Source organism: Argiope bruennichi, chromosome 8 (assembly GCF_947563725.1).
Source record: "Argiope bruennichi chromosome 8, qqArgBrue1.1, whole genome shotgun sequence".
NCBI lineage: Eukaryota > Metazoa > Arthropoda > Arachnida > Araneae > Araneidae > Argiope > Argiope bruennichi.
In genome coordinates this window covers 43,172,176-43,191,615 of record NC_079158.1, presented here as the reverse complement: position 1 = coordinate 43,191,615, position 19,440 = coordinate 43,172,176, and the positions used below count along the sequence as shown (strand labels likewise).

Below are 19,440 nucleotides of genomic sequence, written 5' to 3'. Positions count from 1 at the left end.
TTATTTTTGATAATAGTTTTCGTCATATTCCTCGCAGTAAAAACTTATTTAAATTGCCATTCCAGGTATATATCGAAATTTTGTATTATTCTTTTAAAAAATATATTAATAACATAATGAGAACTTTGCTTTATGTAGTAATAGATTTGCAGATGAGAGAAACACTTTGTGGTTTGTGTTTTTGTATATAAAAAAACTTTTACATTAAAAATAAAACTGCAGGTAATAAGATGACTTTATGTAAATGTTGAATTATATTATTTTAAGTAAAAGATTTTGAACAGAAAATATTATATACATTTTTTAAAAATAATGTTTTTTATGGGCGCGTTTGGTACCCAATAAGTGTTAACCCTTGGCATTCGGAAAAGTAATTCAATGCACAATTATTCACCTAATACAAAGGTTTGTTTATTCCTCTGTAAAATAAATATTCATAAATGTTGAATTTCTTTGAAAAATTAATGTGCATTATTTTACCATTCTGTAGGCGATTTTAACAATCAAAACTGAAAAAGAAATCAATAAAACTTCAAAATGATGAACCATCTTGAATGGTGAGTGAGAGGCAGCATCCGACTGCAAAGGGTTAATATTAAATATATATATCTATATTTTTTATTTTCCCACATATGATAATTATTCTACATAACTTTCAACAGTTGATTTGATATGTGATAATTTCAACTTTTACTATAAATGTTTATTATTTTATAATCATTTCATATTTAGTTTGCAAAAAATTGTATAATCTAGGTTTTAATGAAAGTTTCGTAACAAATAATTAAATAATTAATATGTCCTTAATAAAAAATGAATGTTTTCATCCTGATGTGAATTTTAGCTAAGTCTTAACTGCAACAAAATCCTTGCGATAAGTGAAATGAAATCTTCGTTTCATTGAATATAACCTCTTATTCTACTTTCATTTGTATTTTTTCTTCAATGTGTTTAAATTTCATGGACTACTAAGAAGAGGTCATTCGTGCAATGCGTGCTCATCGCTTGACGGAATGCTCCTAATGAGTAACTTTGGCTTCGCATTATTGACTTGAAAATTATGCAGAACCATGTCTTACTAATAATAAATTCGAGGCGCATTATTGTTTTTCGGTATCAAATGGAAATACATCATTTGAAACTATGGTAAAAGTTGAATTTTAAATGCATTATTATTTTTCGGAATCAAATTGAAATGTATCATTTGAAACTGTGACAAAAGTGTGGATTTTAAATGATAATAAATTTGAAATGCGTTATTATTTTTCGGAATCAAATGAAAATGAATCATTTACAACTCTAGTAAAAGTTGGATTTGAATGATAATAAATTTGAACTGCATTATTATATTATCGGATTCAAATTGAAATGTGCATTATGAAACTGTGATAAAAGTTGGATTTGAATAATAAATTTGAAATGCATTGATTTTTTTTTCAAAATAAAATTGAATGTATCATTTGAATCTATGGTATAAATTAGATTTGAATAATAATAAAATAGAAATACATAACTTTTTGAAACTGAATTAAAATTAATTGTTTAAATATTTGATAATTCAAATAATAATAAATTTCAGATGCATTATTGTGAAGCCAAACTGAAATGTATCATTTCAATCTGTGGAATAATAATAAATTAGAGATTACATTATTATTTTTCAAAACCAAATTGAAATGTATCTTTTGAATATGTAGTAAATATTGGATTTGAGGTTCTGAAAAGTAGAAATGTTGTTGATGATTGGCATTTTTAAGAAGTTAAAAAAGTCTTGAAAACCGTTAAAGTATTCCCAGCATCTTACGAGGATTCAATTAATTTCACGCCATTTTTCCGAAATCGGATGCTAATGCGCATTTTTCTTGGTATTAATAATTAAAAACTTTAATCAAATTTTGTTGAAGAATATTTCTTTACCTTTTTAGTACTTGTTTATAAAATTTCAGCAGTTCCATACTAAACTTATGAGAATGGCTCGAATTTTGTTGTTCTTATTTGTACGAAAATGGCCGGTTTCAGTGCTCTTGGCGACTAGTTTTTATCTTAACATATTAACAGTTTTAATTTAGTAGTGTCAACCACCTTGTGTAAATTTTATTTTATCCTACTAATTGAAAGTATTATTTTAAATTATATTTTCACTATAAAGATAAAATATTCTTATTTAAAACTATACAGGCAAAGCAGCAAAATTGATTGATAAGAGAAATAAACAAAATCGGTCCAATTGTTAAACCTATTAGCTGTGTCAGCACTTTATTTTGTGATTCCTCTAGAAAATGGTGGTGTAAAATGAAGAAATCAAGAATGTTCCCGAAGTCTTGTCGTGAGAACCATTATAATAGGTAGTTTTCCTACAGGAATCTACCTAACTACCTAGTGAAAAGCGAAATAGTGGCTGGGCTGAAGGTCTGGTTCTTTTGATTTGCACTTAATTTAAATATATAGACTTATAATAATCAAATATGAAAATGCAAATAATTTTTCATTAATTTTTTGAAATGATTCATTTTATATTTAAATTTTAATTGAAAAGCGTCACTCAGTAAGTTCATAAGACTCGCAAACTATTTGAAAAAAATTAAACACGGAATGGAGCGATTCGAAATAGATTACAATTCCGACTTTCACCAGATGAAAAAAATAATCAATCTTTGCCCAGACAATAAAAAAAGTAAAGATGCAAAGTTTGGCCACCTTTTGAATATTAATGTATTTTATATTCAGATTCGCAAGAAACAAATGCTGAAAAGATTATAGTTCTAACAACACTATAAACAACACCCAAAGTGCTACGTGGCCCTACGATTTAGCTATCTCTACTACTTAGTATTCTGGTCAAAACTCAGTCGTTAACTAAATGGCCATTTCTTCCATATTATTGAACGAGCTAACTGAATCGATATACGTTCGAGTATTCCTTAATTACCAACATGTAAATTCAGCGATTTCTTTTAGTAAGTAAATATCTAAAACAGAGCTACCCCAGAGATCTCATCTTTGTCTAATGACTTTTTAAGGGTCAGTTCGAGCATTTTTTTTTTTTTTTTTTGTAAAAAAAAAAGAATCGTTTACGATAGCCCGAGGTCTTATAAACAACAACTGTTCTTCATTACGCCAGTATTAGATGAGGTGTTTATTATCTAACTTCTTGTTTGGAATCAATGATCTGGGATGGTAATACAATAAGAACCTCGCCCTTTTTTTGAGACAATGAATTTGAGGTAATTGATATTCAAGTAAAGGCACCATTGATGTGGTGGAGAAGAGGTGGTTACTTCAGCAGATTTCTTTCACCTGAAGATATATTTCTGCGTGTTTTGCTGCAGGATATCTAAAGTATCAGGAACTAGAAGACACCTGCTAGAAAAAAAACTGTTTTTTTTTTTTTTTTTGGATAATCTATTAATAAAGAGTTTAACTTAGTGTTGGACTTTCGGAATTTACTATGAAACTTTTCTGTTAATGCATGGTGTTCAGGTCAGAGTCGTGCATAAGAATTCAAAATATTTTAATTGTTTCTTAAACGGGTCTAAAAATAGTTAAAGACTTCCTGCTTTTTCAGAGAGAAAATGAAATATTTAAATTATTACAACGCTCTTAAGAAAAGCTGTGGTCATATATGGATAGCTATAAATCTTTTGTATTGAAGGCTAGTCGAAACAGCTAATTTAGAGTCGTTAATTTATTTGTCGCTTTCCGTTACATTAAATTTCCTATTCTTAGCAAGTGAATCCATTCACAATATCAGATTCAGAAATAAATTAATAGTAATACCAGTAGAGCCTCGGTGAGTTGGTGGTAATGTCTCGGCTTCGGAACCGGAGAGTTTCAGGTTCGAAACCCCATTGCACCGAAGAGCCGTCATGTAAGGGGGTTTATTGCAGTTAAATCCGTCGGACCTAACGTCTTCCCACTGGTGTGATGTGGAAGTATAGAGAGAGGGTGTTATTCTTTAAAATGGGATGTTAATATAACTAAACTAAAAAGTAATACCAGTAATTTTTTTGCGAAAACCTAGAGTGGTTTGTTAACGTAAGCTTAGAAAAATGCATGTGAAAATATATATGCGAAGTATATAATAGAATATTTTTTGGAGATTAATGTAAAAAATTTTTGCCCGTATTATTTTAAGGTATTTCAGAATTGTATTCTTAATTTTTCTTCTCTATGAAAGAAACTAAATGTAAAAAAAAATAATATTTGCTTAATCATTTTTGATTGGAAGTTGCAATAGTATGCCGTTTTTGGTGAAATTTATGAAAACAAACATTCATAGTACTTTTAAATTTATGAATCTCTTTATGTTACATTATATTTCTATACGTAGCAGGCTGTTGCATGATTACAGTATCAAATTCTAAAATAAATCAAATTGTAATATAAGTGATTTTTTTAAACTCATTGAAAAAAAAGTTACGTTGAGGCTATAAAGTCCTTCTGTTAAAAGAGTATAATAGAATCAAAATTATTAAATTTTATAGTATTTTTTGCAATTAGGAAATACGAATTTCAGCTAAGATTAATGCATATTTCCTTCATAAAATATTTAACGAACGAATATTTTATAATGAACAATTGTTTCAATTCATTTAAGTATAGATCAGATAAAAATGTTTACATTTTAATTCGTCTTAAAAAAATTAATTTTTTATCAATTTCCTTCGAACTTCCAAACAACAACCTTCAACGAAAAATTCTTCCCAAGCCCAAAAAAGAATGGACAACTTTTTTATCCACATTATAAGAGAAAGAGGAAAAAAAAGTAGTTTCCACTTCAACGCTTTACATGTAAACATAATAACCCGAGCCACATCTCATTTTGAGCTAATTCACAAGGACTAGGCCATACGTGCTTGTATAGACAGCGTGAGAAGGTGCTACATTTCCAGAACTTGTTTCCCGAAATCCGATGTGACAGTCCATCCAACCGTAGAAAACTGTGTACAAGTTCTCGTTGACACACTAAAAGACTAGATTTTCAGCACTGAATTACTTAGCAAATCCTCGTGACTTTCTGCTGTCCGCGTAGGTCGTGTCTGCGAAATTACAACGTAATAAAAGTTGTGTTAAACATGTCTTTTCGAATTTACTACAATTCCCCGCGCCCATCTCTGGATTATGTCTTCTGCGTGGGATGTGTTTGAGGAAATAATGAAATTCAACACAAACACATTGAAGGTAAATATGTGGGTTACTTTGGGAAGGTCATATTAAAATTCATAGCCCTTTCTAGTAGCGGTATAAATTAATAAAGAATTGACTATAGACAGTGTGCAATAACTGAGCAATTAATTTTTAAATGATTATCTGGATTTGTAAGTGGAATCGTGATTTTAAAGATAGGTCATTAACGATTGCATTTGATTAATATTCTGCTGAGGAGCAGGAACTATAACTCTTTGATTAATGTTCATTCGCAGAAAAAAATAGATTTTTTGAATTTCAAGCAAGGATGTCTTAGATATTGAAGCAAGGAGGCATTTCGGAGTATTAACTTAAAAACAAGGTCTCTGTCGACTACTCTGGTATGTTTTTTATCATTGACAAAAATGATGGACAAGCCTACTTACACTATCTAATAAAATACAAAGCAATCGTGAGACGTGGAGCTGGGATTATTCACTAAAAAGAAATTATTGCATTCTACGCCAAGTAAAAATCAGGAAAGATAATTGCTCTGAAGCTAATTTTTAAAAAATCAAATTAAAATGGTATTTTAAAAAATTAATAGGGTCTGTAAACTTAGAATAGAAATAAAGGGGCTATTTGGGATATATATATATATATATATATATATATATATATAATATTCAAATTCACAATAAAGGCGGGACGAAGAGGCTGAGATCGAGACTGTACCGTATAATTGGGATGTCTGATCACTTTATTACGAACAAAATTCACTTAACTGCAAACAGAATTTGACAATTCGTATCATTTTATTCAAAATCGCTATAAAGGCGGGACGAAGAGGCTGAGATCGGGACTGTACCGGATAATTGGGATGTCTGATCACTTTATTACGAACAAAATTCACTTAACTGCAAACAGAATTTGACAATTCGGATCATTTTATTCAAAATCGCTATAAAGGCGGGACGAAGAGGCTGAGATCGGGGCTGTACCGGATAATTGGAATGTTTGGTCACTTTATTACGGACAAAATTCACTTAACTGCAAACAGAATTTGACAATTCGGATCATTTTATTCAAAATCGCTATAAAGGCGGGACGAAGAGGCTGAGATCGAGACTGTACCGTATAATTGGGATGTCTGATCACTTTATTACGAACAAAATTCACTTAACTGCAAACAGAATTTGACAATTCGTATCATTTTATTCAAAATCGCTATAAAGGCGGGACGAAGAGGCTGAGATCGGGACTGTACCGGATATTTGGGATGTTTGGTCACTTTATTATGGACAAAATTCACTTAACTGCAAACAGAATTTGACAATTCGGATCATTTTATTCAAAATCGCTATAAAGCCGGGACGAAGAGGCTGAGATCGAGACTGTACCGTATAATTGGGATGTCTGATCACTTTATTACGAACAAAATTCACTTAACTGCAAACAGAATTTGACAATTCGTATCATTTTATTCAAAATCGCTATAAAGGCGGGACGAAGAGGCTGAGATCGGGACTGTACCGGATATTTGGGATGTTTGGTCACTTTATTATGGACAAAATTCACTTAACTGCAAACAGAATTTGACAATTCGGATCATTTTATTCAAAATCGCTATAAAGCCGGGACGAAGAGGCTGAGATCGGGACTGTACCGGATATTTGGGATGTTTGGTCACTTTATTATGGACAAAATTCACTTAACTGCAAACAGAATTTGACAATTCGGATCATTTTATTCAAAATCGCTATAAAGCCGGGACGAAGAGGCTGAGATCGGGACTGTACCGGATATTTGGGATGTTTGGTCACTTTATTATGGACAAAATTCACTTAACTGCAAACAAAATTTGACAATTCGGATCATTTTATTCAAAATCGCTATAAAGCCGGGACGAAGAGGCTGAGATCGGGACTGTACCGGATATTTGGGATGTCTGATCACTTTATTATGGACAAAATTCACTTAACTGCAAACAGAATTTGACAATTCGGATCATTTTATTCAAAATCGCTATAAAGCCGGGACGAAGAGGCTGAGATCGGGACTGTACCGGATATTTGGGATGTTTGGTCACTTTATTATGGACAAAATTCACTTAACTGCAAACAGAATTTGACAATTCGGATCATTTTATTCAAAATCGCTATAAAGCCGGGACGAAGAGGCTGAGATCGGGACTGTACCGGATAATTGGGATGTTTGGTATTGCAGGCAAAATTCATTTAACTGCAAACAGGATTGAACTAACCTCCTTATGGTTCGGAATAATCCAGATAATCTTCTGAGAAGAATTCTAGGTTATCAGTAAAGATATCTTTCAAATTTTCTGATTATGTATCATTTCTTTCTTTCTTTGATTCATTTAAATACATTGCATTACATTGGAAATCTAAGTTAGTTTATTAATAAATGTATGTCCAGTATCTGGATACTTAAGATAATTATAAATGCTGCGCAAGTTATTAATTTTCTTAACCGCTTAATAGATACTTTATTCCTCCATCAAAATATTCTTTTTTGTTCTTTTGAATACATTTTGTCCTGTTTCTTTATAGAAATTTCTACTTAATTTAAAGTAGAAATAAAATAAAATTTAATGAATTCAATATATTTAATCAATTTATTGAATTGCAGCTGGCACAATTTGCTGTGGCATTTGAAAATCTGAACAATGAAAACTTGGGTCAATACAAACTGTTATTACTACAAACTGTACTAACAAGATAGTCCAAAAAGTCCTTTTTATATTTCTAGTCTTTATTATCTCCTTTTTCGTGAAAAAAATCTCAATTTTAAATAATGACTGCAGCGTTATTTAAAAATATTTTTTAAATAATGTTTAGTATTTCATTTGCTTATTCAAGCAAATTCTTTTTTTTTTATTTCTTTTTTTAAGTAAGACCTTAAAATTTCTGGATGCAAGCAAAAAGTTCAAAAGACGATTGTTAAAATTAATAATAAATTAATTAAAATTAATAAGGATTTTTTTAAAGAAAATTATGGAATTAGCTTGAAGGTCACTTAAATGTAAATATTTTAAAATTTAAAGCATTATTTATTTTTATTTTTTCACATTTTTAGAATTAAAATTCTCAAAAAAAATTCATGTAGAAAAAAAATCGTTATTGGAAAATCCTTTTTTTTGTGTATCTGCAAAAAAAAGGGACGAAACAAGAAAATAAGCAAAACACTTAAAATAAACCCTCTGGCTTTACTAATATTAATTAATAACAAGAAATTTGTCATAATTTAACCACAAAAAAAGGAATTCCTACATTAACAATATTTGATCTTTTTTTTTGTTGTCCGTTGTAAACGATAGTTTTGATTCTCTGAAAAAAGTATCATCAGATACCTTATCAAATTTTCATATATTTAACCTTTCTGTGTGATTGATTTTCTTAGAATCCGCAATGAGCTACGAACTGAGCTATTTAATTTCTTCGAAGTATCGAGGTTCATAATTTTTTTTACAAAATAACAGTGGTTATTTTGTTATTTTCTTTACCAAATACCGTCGTTATTCTGTTAATTTACTGACCCGCAAAGCCACAATGCACTTCGTAGAATGCCTGCGATGCACTGGAGTCATTTTTGAGAATTATGAAATCAATCAACAATGGTGTGGACAGGATTTCTAAACGGAATGTTTTACTTGCTTTCTTTTTGCGGATTTCTGTCGACAGTTTTAATTCGAATGTCCTTTTATGTCCTACGCTATCTGACACCGAGGCCATGTTCTAGACAGCCTGGCGACTTTTATTTTGTAATAAATTGCGTGTGTAAAGCCTTTGCTGATGGATTAGTGATGGGCCGAAACTCATTGCTGAAAGATTACTGGCAGAACGAAAGTACATTACATTCTTACTATGTTAAGAGTGTTAATGAAGTGTCCTAGATAGTTGGTTAAGTATCTATAACTGTAAATAATATAGGCATTGTTTCATTAATTAGATGTTCAGAGAATTTTGCTGCAGTATTCTTCATTTTGTTGGTAAAATTTTGAAGTTTTGGCATAGTTTAAAACAAGCAACTCTTATCCAGATGTCGCCAAGAATCCTTATCTGAATTATGTAATTTTAATTTCTTGTTCCAAATAATAAATGAGTCAAGGCAAAGCTAAAATTGGAAGTTGTTATGCAACTGGAATTTACCATTTTTTTAATAGAGATTTCGGACTTGTAAATTACATTGAAATGTATTAAATTTGAAGTTGATTACTATTTTGACTTATGAAAAAAATTACAATTAGTTTTACACTTGAAACTTACATTAGTGTTACAGTTGAAAATTTAGAATGCAATAATTAACTTCAGAAAAATGTTACGTTAGACTTTTTTGCTTCTTCGCAAAAACATATATATCTCAAAATGGGTGATTTGAGATGGCGTGTTTAAATATTTTATTAATGTTCTTAATGAATGATTAAAGTTCTTGTTGAAAATGTTACTGATAAATACCTAACTATTATGTTATACACCTTTCTCGTGGTATTATCATCTAAATTAATCATGCATGGAATAATGTATGAACAGCGTTGTGCAATAGTTAATTTATTTTTTGGAACGTGATTATGCTGATAAAACGTTTCCATCTCATTTGTTGTCTATTTTGCTTGGTTAACCGAGCAATAGTTAGATTTTTGTTAGAGTAAATCAGGCATTGCATCATTTAACATCATTATTTCAATAATCCTGATTGGTTGCTTTACTAGTTATTTTTTATTGATTGTCTCGTAACATATTTTATTGGATCATCTTAAAATTCGTGTAAAGTTTATAAATATACTACGATTGTTTTAAAGTTTATAAATATAACAATATAAAATTTATAAATGTAAGTTTTTCTCATTTAACTATCGCTATTCTTAGCTTATCATGCTTAATGGTATCAAGTCATAATCAAGGTAGTTTCTTCTAAGGCTCCACATGAACTTACTCACTGAGTAGAAATTCACTTGCAATGATATTCGACAGCATTTAATTTTAATCAATACAACTATCGAGCTTTTTTTACTTTTCATGTGTTCTAAACTTGTTATTAATAAATTCTTGTAATACAATTAATCGATCTCTTAAAATCCATTATCCAGCCATACTTCACAGATTTTTTATAATATTAAAAGTTTTAGCAATAAACGGAGCCATTACTAAGAGTTATTCTGTTGATGTCTTAGTTTTGATTGCTTTCATTTATAGATAAATTCATTAAAATTGTATCTAGGATTTGCAGACTGGGACTTCTAAGATGTCAGACGTGTATGCATGTGTTTGTGTGCGCATGCTTGTGTGTGTGTGTGTGTGTGTGTGTGTGTGTGTGTGAGAGAGAGAGAGAGAGAGAGATTGCACAAGCAATGTTTTGACTGCCACGGTTATGTCTCATTTGTTTAAAGATTGATTGTTAAGATGTCCCCATGTCGGATACCATGGTTTCTAACATGACGTTCTTCTTACATTTGTTTGAACATCATCTCTTATGGGAACAGAAGTTTTGCAGACAAATGTGGGGCAATGTTTATGGGATTATGTTAGTCACGTGCTGCCGCAGTCATATGTCAAACATCATCATGTTGTGACGTCTAATTGCAAATTATTTTACTCTTTGCTGTGACTTCATGTCTGTTACTCCTTCTTAAAAGTGAGCTTTGTATTCTAAAATAAAATTCAACAGACAGCATTTAACATCATTTGAGCACGAAAAGACTGTCATGCTATGTTTTATTGCTCTGTGCTGTCATGTCCTATTTTTCTTTTGCATCCCAGCATTAAATTGATGATAGTCACTTGATGCCCATCATGTGAGCTTGAACTGACTGTCATGTAATGTTGACAGCATATTATTTTATGTGCTGTCTGATACCACATCCTATTTTTCTTCTACAACACAAACTTTGCATTCGAAAATGAAATTTGGGAGACACAATTGACATCATCATGTGAGTACGAACAGTCTGCCATGTAACATCCGACTATGCTATTTTGTGTTGCGTTGTGATGTCATCCCTATTTTTCTTCTGTAACATGAACAGCATGTTCCAAATTAAATTGATGATGGTCCATTTGATGCCCATAATGTGAATGTGAACTGACTATCATGTAAATTCTGAAAGTCTGTTATTTTATGATGCACTCTACTGACACATTCTACTTTTCTTTTGTACCATGAGCTTTATATTCGAAAATGGAATTCGAGAGGCACAGTTGCCATTATCATGTGAACACAAATTGACTGTCATGTAAAGTCTGATTGCAGCACTAATTTATGCTGCCTTATGGCATCACGTCCTGTTTTTCTTCTGCAACATGAGCAGATGTTCCAAAATTAAATTGTTGGCATTGTCCATTTGATGTCCATCATGTGAACATAAACTGACTATCTTATAAATTCTAACATCCAGTTATTTCATGATGTACTGTAATGACACATTCTACTCTTCTTCTGTTACATGAACTTTGCATTCGAAAATGGAATTCAAAAGACACAGTTGCCAATATTATGTGAATACAAACCGACTGCGATGTAAAGTCTGACCGCGGCACTAATTTATGTTGCCCAATGGTATCACGTTCTGTTTTTCTTCTGGAGCTTGAACAGCATACTCCATCCATAAATTAAAATAAATTGATGCTGGTTAAATTGATGTCCATCATATGAATCTGAACTGTCTTGTAAATTCTGAGTACCCATTATTTTATGTGCTCAAATGAGACGTTCTATTTTTCTTCTACGGCATGAGCTTTACATTCGAAAATGGAATTCAGTAGGCACGGTTGCCCGTATCATGTGAACACGAATCGGTTCTCATGTAACGTCTGATCTGATCACTATATTATATTGCATTGTGGTATCATGTCTTATTTTTCTTCTGTAACATGAACAGCATGTTTTTCCAAAATTAAATTTTTTAAGTGGCCCATTTGATGCTCATCATGAGAATATGATCTGACTCTCATTTAAATTCTGAAAAATCGTTATTTATGATTCACTCTACTGACACATTCTACTTTTCTTCTGTGCCATGAGCTTTATATTCGAAAATGGAATTCGAGAGGCACAGTTGCCATTATCATGTGAACACAAATTGACTGCCATATAAAGTCTGATTGCATACTAATTTATGTTGCCCTTTGTTATCACGTCCTTTTTTTCATCTGCAGTATGAACAATATATTCCAAAATTAAATTAGGGAAGTTGATTTGTATCTTGTGACCATGAATTCACTATTATGTCTTGAAAACCGATTTATCTGCTGCGTTTCAAATTGCAAATCAGGCAGATAACTTAGTTGATGAGATATTAAATTTAAAATAAATGTATTTGTAATTAATGTCATAATTAACTTGTAATTGTACTTGTAAATAATGCCATATTAACTAGTAACTGTACTTTTAAATAATATCATAATTAACTTGTAGCTATACTTGTAACTAATGTCATAGTTAACTTATAACTGTACTTGTAACAAATGCCATAATTCATTTGTAAATGTACTTGTAACTAATGTCATAATTAACAGCCCATATAATGACTGATAATTTAATATAATAGTTAGCAATATAGCTTGCTGTTTATTTTGTTTTTGTATCGTTAATTTCGATTAAAATGAATCAACATTTGTCGATATAATGAGGATTCTGTTATAAATAAAATATATCCATGTATATCAAGTTCATTTTTATCTTGTGAAAAATCGCTTCTGAAGTAAACAGGAATTTCCATTAACAAGCCTTTACCATTCATCAATAACTTATCAAAAAATGCTATTTTGACAATCATGCTCTTGTATGCCTTTTACTTTTTTTATTAAATTACTAGCAAAAGAGCAACTATTTCTGAGGAAATGCTGAAATCAGGAAGTCCTAAAACACTTACTGCATTTACTTTTGCCGATTATCGGCGATCATTGGGAATGAATTAATGTGTTGTATTTCTGTCCATTCAATTTATGTTCTGCTACTGAATGCGCGTACTGTTTCTGCTGCATTTGGATCAAACCGCTAGGTGTCTTCTGGTTGATAAAGACGTTTTTATAGCATACGTATGGAAAACGCTAAGGAGTTTTGATGTGTATCTATCAGTTAGAGCAGTTATGTGGATTGAGAGAGCGCTGTTAGTTAACGGTATTGACTTGCAAATTTGAAGCATGTTCTGTTGTTTAGTTGAGGTAAGTTATTAAATTTAATTGTTGTGCGAAATCCACAATCGAAGTTATTAATATTTTCTCTCTTAGTGAGGCTTTTGAGTATTTTATGTTTTACCGTACCATAGAGATTTTTAAAATATTTCAGATATTTCTACATTAATAAATATGTCTTATTAATGCAGAAAATGATTTATCATTTTTATATAAATAAATAGTATCAAAATTTTTTTTGTATAAATTTAAAAGTATAATTAAGAAGTAGTTGGGGGGTTTTATACTATGCTTGAATGTAATTCTAATGTTTTAGTCGATAATTCCATTTCCGTTTCTAAATTGTTTTAAATATTATTAAACGCCGAGTTTTATTATTATTAAAATAAAGGTAAATTAACTAGATGTCTTTAGTTTACATGAATAGACCGAATTTTCTGCTTACTATTCTAGTTTAATATTTGCAGTTCCATTCAAGATATATTTAGAAAGTTTCGAGTCGAAGAAAAAATTTAGTCACTTTCCTTTTTCCCATATAAAATGAATACATTTTCGTTTGTTTTTTATCTATTCTTTTAAAGAGTGTGGATATCGAATGTGTCGGCGTTTTCTGTTGGATAAACTGTTTAACACAAAACTAACAAATTTGACAAACATCTGTATTAAACAGGAATAATACACACTTCAAAGCGACAACACTAATTAAAAATTCGGCGAAAATATAAATATTTCCGTTATAACTTCCAAGAATATTATTGCACAAATTTAAATTTCATGCTGTTTTACAATTTAAATACTATCCTTTTAATGGCATCAATATAATTGCCGTAGAATTTTTTCCTGAATTTTGAAAATTTTTGAAAAATATTTTTGCATGCGCTTCAATTATAGATTTTATTGTTGCATTAAAATTCAATCCATTTTGATTGTTTCATTTAATACTTAACCGCCTGATTTTCTTCAGTTGTTGAAAGCGTGAAAGATAAAATTGTGTTAATTGCCAGGGCAATTTATATCAGAATCAGAAGACGAAATTACAGTACCCCAAACAACAAGAAGCAATTTGAAATAGATTACTTAGACATTTTTTAATGTCATGAAACCTAATTCCATTAGGGAAACTTTTGCTCTGTTGAAAGAATCAGGAGTATTGAGTTTATACATAAAAGATTTAATTAAAATTAATTAGCTGATCGCAAAAGCAGCATTGGCAGAAACGTAGCAGTATTAACCCTGAAAATTGTGTTTTTATTTTTAGAATCAGTAAAAATATTTATTTTATTACATTCTTCCCTCTTTGTGTGTATCATTATTAACAAATGTGTTATTTTTTCTTTGAGATTTTTATTTTTTATCATTGTAATGTGTTCGATACAATAAAATTGTATTTATTTTAAGTAAATAAATTGTTGGGATGAAGCGAGCGGACTATTTTTCTTGCGTAGGAATATCTGTGTGATTACGTTTCTGCTTCGTTCCGGCGCTATCCCCCTGCGAACTGTTTAACATGATGCTGTGTGCGTAATTGTCAATACCTGTGTTCTTTTCTTTTCGTTTTCTATGTCCAATAAATGTGCTGTCTTCAAGAACCATGCTGAGATTTGTTGAAAAGTAACAACATAAATTTATGGTAATCACATGATTACCACAATCACATGATTCTGTTTTAAAAAAGTGTCTGTGATTTTAAATCTCAGTTTTAATACTCTTTGCTTAAACTATTCGGTAGTTTTTATTAATTTCTTCTTAATTACTATGACGGGCCATTATTAATAATGATTGGTTATTATTAATATGAACCTATTTATCACATTATAACATGTTTATATGTGATCAAGATAATGCAAAACCGTTGCTAGAAAGACGAGGGCAGTTTTTTTATGTGATCTTTACACTAAAAGTTAATATATTTGTTAAATTTTGTACCAGGTGTTTTTATTTATAGAAATAAAGTATGGATATCTTATTTAGTCGTTAGAATCAAATTCTGACAACTGTTTTGGATGATATTCATAACTCAATAAGGGAATTTTTAGTTTTGTTTTCCATTAATATAAAAATATAATTTACTCTATTTTATATTGATAATTTTGTTTGATGCTTTTCAATAAATTAAGTATAAAGCTATTTTCCATATTCTATGCAAATAATTTAAATGAATAAACGCATAAAGTTCTTCTGAAAATAATATACGAACATTTCAATTTTAACATATTCACCTCATTTTAAAAGCAGATACATTTTTATTTCTTTAAAAAAATCAGAAATTTTAAGTCATTTTTATTTTGATAAACTGATAAAAACGCAGACATCTATCTAAATCTAAAATCAAGCACTTAATCAGTTGATGGCGGAATTTATTTTTTATTATCCTAAAGTCTCCCTTTTTAAAATCAAACAATGACGCATATGTATATTGGACGGAGTACAAATCATTGCATCATTTCATAGTAAATCATAGTAAAATTTTCATTTTGGCGCGGTCGATATGCAATTTTTTTATTTTTATTAAATAAAAAATTGCACATCACGTGCCAATTTTTTTTTTTATTTATCTATATATACATTGAACGCATTTAATTGGTTAATGCTCAGTAACATTATGCGATGTGTTTTGGTCGGAAATGATGACATTTTTTAAAAAACACTATAACATATCCAGTTTAGTTACTGTACTTTTTTGTGCAAAAAATATTTCAATCTGAATTCCGCATTAAATTTAAAAAAGAAAAAGACTTTAAAAATAATACATGAAGATGTATATCTACTTAGAAGAAGAAAACAAGAAAGTTTGTTTCAAAAACAATTCTGATTTAGCGTACAATATAATAACTTTTAATTTCACTTTTATATTGATCTAATATGATAAATAAACATTCCTATTATTAAACAATTTAATACAATGGAAGAGAAAGAAAAGTTATAAAGCAGGAAATCTCAAAAAGTTCTTGCAATGTGGCTTCAAATCTATAGCTTTCATCTTAACCCCAAAGTTCTCGCCTTGAGGTTGAATCATTTAATCTAATGATACATGAGATCTATTTGATTACTTTTCCAAGTGCTACTTTTATGCATGGATAGCTTTTTGAGTACCATTTATTCAAAGTGATGACATACCTAAAAACAAAATTATGCATCTTTCAATGGTCGTTGCGGTCCAATAGTTAGGTCAAAGACAATTATATAAATGTAACCGTAACCCATAATATTAAACTTTTAAATAGATTTATGGATGCTAAAGTAAATATTGGTCAATTTGTTTGGAAGTTGAAACCATAAGTGATGAGATGATATTGGACTAATTGTAAATCATCATTTAAGTGATTTCAAAGGAATGCGTGAGCTAATTTTCATTTAATTCTCTGAGATTAAAAAATTTTGTGCATTGTTCCGTTCTTTTATATATCAATATAGACTTCTATTTATTTAACAAATTAGATCCAGATTTTTTTTTTTAAGTTAGCTGTGTAAGAGCAACGCATGAAAACGGGCTCTAACAATTTAAAACAATTTAATAGACAATAAAACAACAATTCTACATTTAGCCAATACTTAAATTTAAAACTTAACATAATTAATTCTCGAGGTCGTTAAGTTTTACATGCTCACAATCTTGCAGCTAATGTACTCCCATTCTTTGGATTGGCGAGGAAGTTGGCGCTTTTTGGCGCACTGGTATTATTAGAGAGCATTAAAGTTCAAGGAGGGGTTGGTGCGTTGGCATTATTACAGAGTGTTACAGCTTTAGTTTTGTGCTAACCGAATTTTATTATTCAATGAAACTTTGAACGTTTTTTATTCGAATTTTTCTCTGTCTGTTAAATATCCTATTATTAAAATACCATGTATGATTAGAACTGATTTTGGTTAATTCAAAGTCAAAATTAAAAATTCCAAGAAGTTTTTATTCCCGAATTATTTCTGTTAGTTGAGTATCTTTCATCTATAAAATTTGTTTTATTCAATTAAAATAAACCAATAAAAACTTTTGCCGCGGTTTTTTATTATTATTATTTTATCACATCAAAATAGGAATTGTATTATTTATTTTGAAACCATTTGTTTTATTTAAGTTTGTATTTAAAATTATTTTTTTATATTCAAAGAATTGTATATTAGTTCTTTACATTTAATTAACTAATATTTTTAAATTATTATTGATTTTTTGGATTATAATCATCTCTAGTTTATTTATTAAAGTTAATATTTTTCAAATAAATAAATTTTAAATACTAATTCATTTTTCCTTCTTTGTGAAAATTACTTTGTTCTTTATTTATTAATCGTTATGTTAAAGGTTTTAAATGTAAAATATTGAAATTTTATTGATATTTTTAGCTTGAAAATAGTTGTTGCCTTTTATTCTATACATTTTAAGACCAGGTTTGGTTGTTTTTTTTTAAATTTCAAACTCTTTAAAAACTAATTTCTTTTCTTTCTTATCAACTGCGAATTAAATAAAAATCTATGCTTGTAAAGAATATGGTCATCTTAATATGATCATTAGAGAATAATTTACTTTAAAAAAACAATTACGGTAAAATAGATTATTAAACTTTGTTATATGTTTTGTGTTTATTTTTTTGAAAAACATTGTTTTTCTGAATTTTTTTATAATTTTTTCCAATTTAGCATCCTTTTTTAATTTGCTTTACCACTGCAAATTTATCACACGGCTGTTCATTTAAAAATTAATAAAAATTTATCATTTCGATCTAATGTCAACTTTTGGAAAAGTTATTTTCTAATTTGGAAATGTAAAGGAAAACTGGCGAAATAATTTTCAACATGTCTTTATGTGGGGAAAATAAATTCCTTTTTTTACTTTCTTTTAAAATTAATTCATCAACTAAATTTAAATAATAAAAGTTTTTTTTTATTATCCTCTATGTCACGCGATTTTTTTTTTCACTCCACTCAAAATTTTATAAGTGTTATTGTAACCATCTGACATCGATATTTCTGTCCTATCGATATAATCTCTCCCTTAAAATTGCAAATTTGGCAGTTTTCTTTAGAATCATTCTCCAAATGAGGGAAGATCCCTTTTTCGAGTCCGTAAAAACTCACCCCTTTGTAGTTGAGCGTTTTTGTCTTATACTCGTGAGTAAGACCACATCACTTAGGTTCATGGTCTTTAATAGCGGAGCGAAATTAAATACAATTTGGACATAACAGAATTTTTACTGTCCCACTCATCACCAGTTTTTTAAAATCGAAAATAGACACCCTGGACACGATATTACCTTTACGCTCCTTCATCATATTTGGATTTGAAAAACGAAAAAACCCACCTTCTCCTCCTTGTTTTACTAGCAATTACAATTCGACAGTATATTCTTCAAGTCGCAGCTAAGATGAAAATTTCTATTTAGTGCTAAAAAAATACTATATATATATCCAGGTAAATAAAGTAGAAGAGGAAATGAGAGCTGTTCATTTTCCTTACTAAGCAAGGGTTCATTTTTAGCAGATTTTATTTTTAAAATTTTTTTGTCATGACCAGTAGTAGCTATAAATGTAGCAAAGTAAAGTAAAAAGAAAGCCACGAGAAAGCATTTGGAGGCTATATATTCTCGAAAAGGAAATTTACTAATTAAAGCTCTGTAAGCATTTATTTTGCATGATATTTCATGCTGAGCAGTTATAAAGTTATAGATATTACATTCGATAAAGCGTCAAAAAGCCAAAAATTCGCGCAATTCAGAAATAAAATGAAGTTTGAATTCAAATGATTAGAAAATTATTTATTTTTAAGAACTCGGATTATTTAAATTTATTTCTATATTTAAAATGAAGTATTTGATTAAATCTTTTGTTAGAAATAATTCACTAAATAAAATTCTTATAATCCATAAAATGAAAAAAAATAAAAACTCAACTAAAGCTTGTATTTTTTTATTTATTGGAATTGTTACGTAGGATACTCAAAATACATAATAATTAGATAGTTAAATTATAACTCAGAAATCCAAACTTAAATTCTAGATTGGTAATAATAGTATTAATTATGGACCATCTTAATTTTCAACATGATTATTAAAAATAGACAGTCGGATCTTCCATGGCTTAAAGAAGAACAATTTATTACTTAATTATAACTTACTAATTACACTCCCAATCAATGTATCTAACAAATGATTTGTGCTTTTATTAATTTCGA

At 29.4% G+C, this 19,440-nt stretch overlaps 1 protein-coding gene across 4 annotated transcripts in view; it reads left to right on the top strand.

The window, feature by feature from the left end:
• LOC129981100 (uncharacterized) overlaps positions 1 to 19,440 on the top strand; it is a 577,941-nt gene that overhangs the window by 150,248 nt on the left and 408,253 nt on the right. Inside the window, exon 1 of one of the 4 annotated variants that reach the window (XM_056091771.1) lies at positions 13,272 to 13,307. The exons of the other annotated variants lie outside the window; for them this stretch is intronic. Coding sequence (XP_055947746.1) covers positions 13,287 to 13,307 — 21 coding nt within the window. The 5' untranslated portion in view covers positions 13,272 to 13,286. Of the gene's footprint in view, positions 1 to 13,271; positions 13,308 to 19,440 lie in introns of those variants that run through there. 4 annotated transcript variants of the gene reach the window in all.